At 42.7% G+C, this 7,117-nt stretch overlaps 1 protein-coding gene across 1 annotated transcript; it reads right to left on the bottom strand.

Moving 5' to 3' along the window:
• Positions 1–3,074: 3,074 nt before the first annotated feature.
• Positions 3,075–6,240, bottom strand: IL17A (interleukin 17A; the record flags this gene model as incomplete). Its single annotated transcript, XM_082639366.1, has 3 exons — positions 3,075–3,312; positions 4,549–4,745; positions 6,214–6,240. The coding sequence occupies 3 exons, from the start codon at positions 6,238–6,240 to the stop codon at positions 3,075–3,077; spliced, it is 462 nt and encodes a 153-aa protein (XP_082495492.1).
• Between the last annotated feature and the right edge of the window lie 877 nt (positions 6,241–7,117).

Raw genomic sequence — 7,117 nt, 5'->3', positions numbered from 1 at the left:
TGAACAGGTGATATCATTTGAGTAGATAAAAAAGGCAGTAGAGAAGCTAGTTTGGCAATAGAGCTCATAACTTTAGTTTTGTCTGTTGACTTTGAGGTGTCTCTGGACAACTGTTTCAAAGTTTACCTCAATATTGACTGTCTGCTGTGTGCCAGGTCAGGTGCTGATGGGCTGGCTCTCAAGGGACCACCAACTGGTTAAAAGAAAGAGCTCATATCGTATGTAAGAGTAGTGATAAGTGATACCCACAGTGCTTTTGGAGCCCAGAAGAGAGAGACTTGATTTGGGATTGCTGGAGTGATAGGTCCAGGAAGGCTCTTTAAAGGAGATGATACCTACGTGGAGAGAATGAGTAGAGCAGTGGGGGTAGGGCGGAGTGCGGAGGGCAGGTGTCCTAGCCCATTTGGGCTGCTATAACAAAATAGCACATATTTTGGGTGGCTTATATGCAGGAGAAATTTATTTCTTACAGTTCTGGAAGGCTGAGATCGAGGTGCCAGCATGATTGAGCGAGGACTCTCTTCTGGGTCCAAGATTTCTCATTGTGTCCTCACCTGGCAGAAGGGAGAGGGAGCTCTCTGGAGCCTCATTAATAAGGGCGCTAATCGCATTCATGACCTAATCACCTCCCAATGATCCTGCCTTCTCAGTCCCATCACTTTTGGGGTTAGGATTCAACATATAAATTTTGGGGGGACACAGACACTCAGACCATACCAGCAGGGTATGAATAGAGGAACAGGAAGGGAGAAGGGGGTAAAGGTATACAGGTAGAGCGGACCGCATGACACAGGCACTGAGGTCAAGAACAGCGTGGCAGTCAAGATTGCAGGGTGAAACGTCAAGGAGGAAGCAGCATGAGATAAAGGAGGAGCACGACCAGGGCCAGGTTACAGAGGGTGTCTTTTGTCATGTCTGATTTTGTGCCATAGATAGATGTTGGAGGATAGATCAACAGCAACGACAGGCAGGAAGCTGTTCCAATAGCTGGAGGGAAGTGAGAAAAGATGAAGTCCTGAACCTGGGCAGGGAAGGCGTTAATTTGAGAACTTTCAGGAAGTGAAACAATGAGTTTGGGGATTTGTGGGTGTCGGGAGTGAGAGAGAGGAAGAGGGAAGAGTCAGGGATGCCTCGCAGATTTCTAGCAGAGATGATGGGGTGAATGATGGTGCTAACTGGGGAAAATGAAGGGAGAATAAAAGCAACACACATCAGGGGAGAAGAGGCTTGGAAAGCAACTGCCTCTTCCCACCCTCAAAATTCCCAGGAATATAGTCTAGTGGGAAATCATGGTTCAGGACTGTGGATGTATATGCCCTTTTCTTGCTCTCCGTCCCAAAGGAAAAACACAGTTTTATTTTCACCACTACCATTCAAGGAAAAGTGAGAAATGAACAGCAGGGAGAGGTTTTAAAGCATAGACTGTGAGAAACTGTCAGTGGCAGCTGCCTGTGAATCTTTTGTGTGGAAACCATGGTGGGAGTTGGTCATGAGACTCAAGATCTCAGGGCACAAAAACAGTGGAAGCAGTGGGGCTGGAGAAGATGACCCCTGGGTTTGGAATTGGAAAAGAAGCAGAGAAAAGCCATGGCCCTCTGGGTACGGCTGGAGTTTCGAGAATAAAATATTGCAGAAGATGGTCTTTCGAGAAGCAGGGAGCCTGTGGGTCCAGCCTGAGAATTCTCAGGGGCACCCAGAAGTAGGGCAAGTAGGACACGCTGGGCCATGATTGGGGAAAATGGTTATGACTTGAAACTTGAAACTACTCTGAAATTGAATATGGTTCAGTTTTTATTTTACTTGGGCTGAACTTTTCTCATGCTTGAAGTTTGTTTTGCCCCAGTGGCTCTTTTCTGTGTCCTGGGGTGCACAGAATCAGAGGCCGAGGGCAGGAGAGGTTGTCCTAGGGGTGTGACCTGAGCAAGAGAGAAATGTTCCTTTCTAGATCTCTGGTTGACATTAATCTTCAAAAGCAGACTGAGCTTGGGGAGACACTGCCATTCTACTCTGAAAACAATGTCTTCTCCCAGAACTTCCTCCTTCCTGTCAAACCTCAGGTCATACCTTTGGGAGGATCTTTTTCTTTCCCCCATATGATCTTTAAAAATGACATGTCATTTTCCCAGGGCCATTATTTTTATTTGTTTAATTCGCTCCAGAGTGCACGTGTCCACAGCACTGGCTAATAGTATGCGGGCCTCCATTCTGTACTGTCTTGAATAACATTGAGAACTTGGACTTGGGGTGGGTGGAGGTTGTTGCTACTCAAAGGCATGCTTTGTTTTGCTCTATTGATAAATTTGCACACCCTTCCAAATAGGAAAGAGCTGAGCTCACGAAAGTCCTTTTAATGAGAAAACAAATAAGGAAACAAATTTTCTTCCCAAACTTTATTATTATCAATTGTTTTTATTACAAGAGTTTAACAGAGCAGAGTTAGACTTGCCGTCTCTCTTGTGAAACCTCAACAATTTATAAAGTTAAGGTAATAAATATGAAACTAGGTTGTCTTTCTTTTCAGCCATGTCATGCATTGCTAAGAGACAATGAGAAGAAAATCCTGTAGCCATATGCAGTACAAACTCAGAAATTTTCACCTGCTATTTAATCCTACCTAGGATTTTCCTAGGCAGTACAGATACTCATATATTTCACTTTTCTCTAAAGACTAAGAAACATAAATAGATCCATAAATAATAGCTCATATAAATATAGGTTTTACCTTTTAAATAATAAAATTCCCAAGTCTGGAATCTTGTCTTAAAAAATACAAAATAAGGTATGTAATTCATTAAAATGGAATCTCATGCCCCAAAGTTATCTCGGGGCCTATTAAATACATAAATAACTTAAAGCCCTTAGAAAAGCAAACAAGAAGCAAATTGGTACTCAGTCTAAAACTTCCTCCTTGGGGAAAGGGAAAAATGGTTCAGATTCCATCTCTAAACCAGTGTTCCCTCTGGAGTTTCCACTGGATGAACTAAGAACCCTGGTGATTTTGGTCAGAAATGGGGCTGGATCTACTCTCCAGAAAACCTAACAGATTTGGGGAGTAGGGGTCAGACTGGAAGCTCTTAAGCCATGTGGCGGACAATGGGGGTGACACAGGTGCAGCCCACGGCCACCAGCATCTTCTCCAGCCGGAAGGAGTGGGGGCAGTGCTGGGGCTCCCTTCGCAGGACCAGGATCTCTTGCTGGATGGGGACGGAGTTCATGTGATGGTCCACCTTCCCTTCAGCATTGACACAGCCCGAGTGGCTGCACTTGGCCTCCCAGATCACAGAGGGGTACCTCTCAGCATCTTCATTGCGGCTGCAAGGGAGACAAAAACCAGGAAGAAAGTGAATCCCTGGTAGAGCAGGAAGGAAGTCAAACAGGAATAAACAGAGGGAGACAAATTCACAGGGGCACAAATGATAGGCATTGTGAATTCTCTAAGTGCTGTTAGTCTGAAAAAGAAGTAGTTTGGGGAAAACTTGTGTTTCAAAGCCCATGAAGTGTTACAGAAAAAAAGACAATGATTAGTTTTTCCCAATTTCCAGCATACACAAAAGAAGATAGACTGAAACCACAGAAAGGATTTAAATTTGACACAAAGGTTAATTTCTTTAGGGTACATTTGATAGATGAAAAAAGACTAAAGGAATAGTATAGAAACAAGATAACTGTTAATCTGACTTAATGAAGTCTGTCTTTGAAGCAGAGAATGCACTCAAATTTTATCTGACAGCACACTGATGGAACAGAGCCCATGGCTGATATGAAGGGCTGCAAACAAAATCTTAAGCCCCTTTATAACCTTCTCTTCTCTCTCCCCTCCAGCTGAGTGAATAATTTGCTTCGACTTCTGAATTCATTTATTTGAACTATTCTTAGTAAGTAGAAGTAAGAAGACGAGAAACCCTACAGTCAGGTGAATCTGTAGGCTCCATATAACTGAGGTTTATTTGCCTAAAATCAAATTATCAAAATACATTTTGTACTTAATCCATCTAAATACTAGATGTACTAAGGACACAGCAAATATTGGTCTGTTGGGGATGTTGTCTAAGTCAAAAAAGGGTGGAAACACCCAGCATGATACTTCTTCCACTGGTATTCAAGCTACATTTTCCCAGTGTTAATACAACCAAAAAAGCACAAAAATCCCAGTTAGTTAATAGTTATTTTCAACACATCTTCTCTGGGAGCTCTGGTAAAGAGAATTCAAGCACTAATCTCCTACGATAAATGTCTATTTCTTTTTAAAATAAATAAACAACAGACTTGGGGTGTCGTAAATATGAGAATGATAACCACCGTTCATTTGGATGGATTTCTGGGACAATAAGAACTAGTAGAATAGGTGTTATGGGGGCTGGGGAGAGCTGTGCTCTGTCAAAGAAATCTGTAGAATGAAAGTTTGAGAATCATTGGTTTACACAATGGCCCTTCCAGTTTTGACGGATGATTCTGAGTGAGTAATACCATTCTCAAGGTGATTTAACTGGCAGTCTGATACATACAGGGTAGAAGAATACAGAGATTTTATCTGGGACTCTTACGTACTGGAGAGTCCAAGGTGAGGTGGAGCGTTTGTAGTAATCGGAGGGTCTTCTGGAATTCGTGTTCCGGTTAAGGATGTTTAGGTTGACCCTCACATACTGTGGGAAGTTCTTGTCCTCAATATGCGGGCAGCCTGGACTTTGTGGGATTATGATTCCTGCCTTCACAAGAGCCACCAGACTCAGCAGCAGCAGCAGTGACTGGAACTGGGTGGGAAAAGAGAGAGAGGTGGGAGACCGGGTTAGTACTACATGGATTTTGTCAACAAAGTGTGGTGATGATGGAATTGCTGATAGTTGAGAACATGCTGTGGACAAAGACAATCTATACTAAATTTTCACATCTGTTAAATGAAAAGCTGGTTAGATGAACAAAATAATATTAGGATGGCATTTCTACCAGTCTTGAACATTTTTCTTTTTTGACTTAGAAAAACCACATTATTCATTGGCTGGCAGTAATTTTAGTGAAGATGGCAAGTCATCAACCTGTCAGTACATGCATCACTCTCAGGTCATTGGGATGGTAATGACCTTGATTTTCTAGGAAGAAATGTCCTCCTGCACCATCGATCCCACCCCTTGCATTCTGTGAAACCCTATGTGAAATCAAATGTACACCTTAGAAATAAAGGGCTGTAGAAAATCCATGTGGTATCAGTTAAAAATTCTGTTGGTACCACTGGCAAACATCCAACCCAAAATGGACCCCCCTTATGTTTTTCTTAGGTATATTTCCCAGTTTTTCTAAATTTACATATACTGATTCTGTAATCAAATTGGGTTTCAAGAAAGACGTTTGAACTTAAATACTTTAAAAACATAAAGACTGGGGCTTCCCTGGTGGCGCAGTGGTTGAGAGTCTGCCTGCCAATGCAGGGGACACGGGTTCGAGCCCTGGTCTGGGAGGATCCCACATGCCACGGAGCGGCTAGGCCCGTGAGCCACAACTGCTGAGCCTGCACGTCTGGAGCCTGTGCTCCGCAACAGGAGAGGCCGCGACAGTGAGAGGCCCGTGCACCGCGATGAAGAGTGGCCCCCACTTGCCACAACTAGAGATAGCCCTCGCACAGAAACGAAGATCCAACACGGCAAAAATAAATAAATTAATTAATAAACTCCTACCCCCAACGTCTTCTTTAAAACAAACAAACAAACAAACAAAACCCATAAAGACCGTTAACTCTAAACCACACCTACACCATCTATACATCTATGTCTAGTTAGGGTTAGCGTACTAAGACTATAGTATAATAATAGGATAATGGAAAGAAAAGTCACTGCCACAACTTATTAAATCCGCAAGGATAGGGACCCATCTCATTTTGCATTAAAGAAAAATGGGAGAATTATATTAAATCCCTTGTACACAGAGAAACAGATTTTCAATAAGCATTCTTTCTTAGAGCACAGCATCATGTGACACTTCTTGTGTGGTTTAGCCCCAGTATAGCTATCTTTCAGTTTTAATCTCACCTTTCAAACTGATGTGTACCAGTTCTTGAAAATGCTAAACAATGACAAGTATCTATCAAGGGTTTCATTTCCCATCCTACGTAGACAGTATTCTTGGATTTCCATAGCTAGAATCCAGGATTTCATGCCTGCAGTCCAGAAATATTATCTGGCCCAAATCGACGAGAGCATTGCACGTTATTGCGGGACTCACCACGGATGAAGTTCTCACACGAGCCATGGTAGTTTCTCCCAATTCACTGTAAGTGGATGAGCTTGTGCTTGCTGCGAGATGGACAAAGTGTAGCGCTACCTTCTCTCTTTTATAGGGCTTTTCTTCTTCTGTGGTCACTTACGTTGACGTGTAGGAGTGAGTTCAGGGGTGACACCATTTTGGTTAAAAGTTCCATCCCCAAATGAGGTCAGAGAAAAACCTCCCCTTCATGACGGGCAATAATCTGCTTCTGGAGGAAAATGGGAAGGACAGAAATGTATGTTTCTAAAGACCATGTCTTCTCTTCATTCTTCAAGGAACGATGACTTGTCAGAAGCTGAGTGGAAACACAGAAATCATTTATTTATGAGCATGCATGAAACTGCCATAAGAGATATCTTCTATTTTAATGGCTCGTGGGGAAATAAAAGTTTGATCTCACATTCAAGTCTTCTTTGGTCATATGCCTTGATTTCCCATTTGATAACTCCTTTCCTCACCAGATTCCCTAGCCAGATGTGGTGGAGACCATTCCAGAAACTACCCATGGTCTCACCATATAAACAAACAAAAAATGGATACATAATTTCATGATGACAGGACATATTATTTCATCGATTTAACGCCTGCTTTGTTGAATGTCTACTCTGCTTGAGGAACAAATAACTAGGTTCAAGAGACGTGAGATTTACTATCAAAGGCACATCAAACACTGCATGTTACCAAGCGACTTGTTAACTCACGCAATTCCTCAGGAGGAAGGAGTGAGGAAATGTAACCAGACAAAGAGACGAATGAAAATGAAGGTAGAGACTGCAGGAAGGTGGGGGTAGAGAAAAGGAGGGCAGGCGAGAGCAGACAATGATAACAAGAAAGGAGGAGAGGAATGGGGGATAAGAAGGAA

This window comes from Mesoplodon mirus (assembly GCF_964341445.2).
Source record: "Mesoplodon mirus genome assembly, chromosome: 12".
Classification (NCBI taxonomy): domain Eukaryota; kingdom Metazoa; phylum Chordata; class Mammalia; order Artiodactyla; family Ziphiidae; genus Mesoplodon; species Mesoplodon mirus.
Note: the sequence above shows the minus strand (reverse complement) of the source record. Positions and strands in the feature narration are given on the sequence as shown.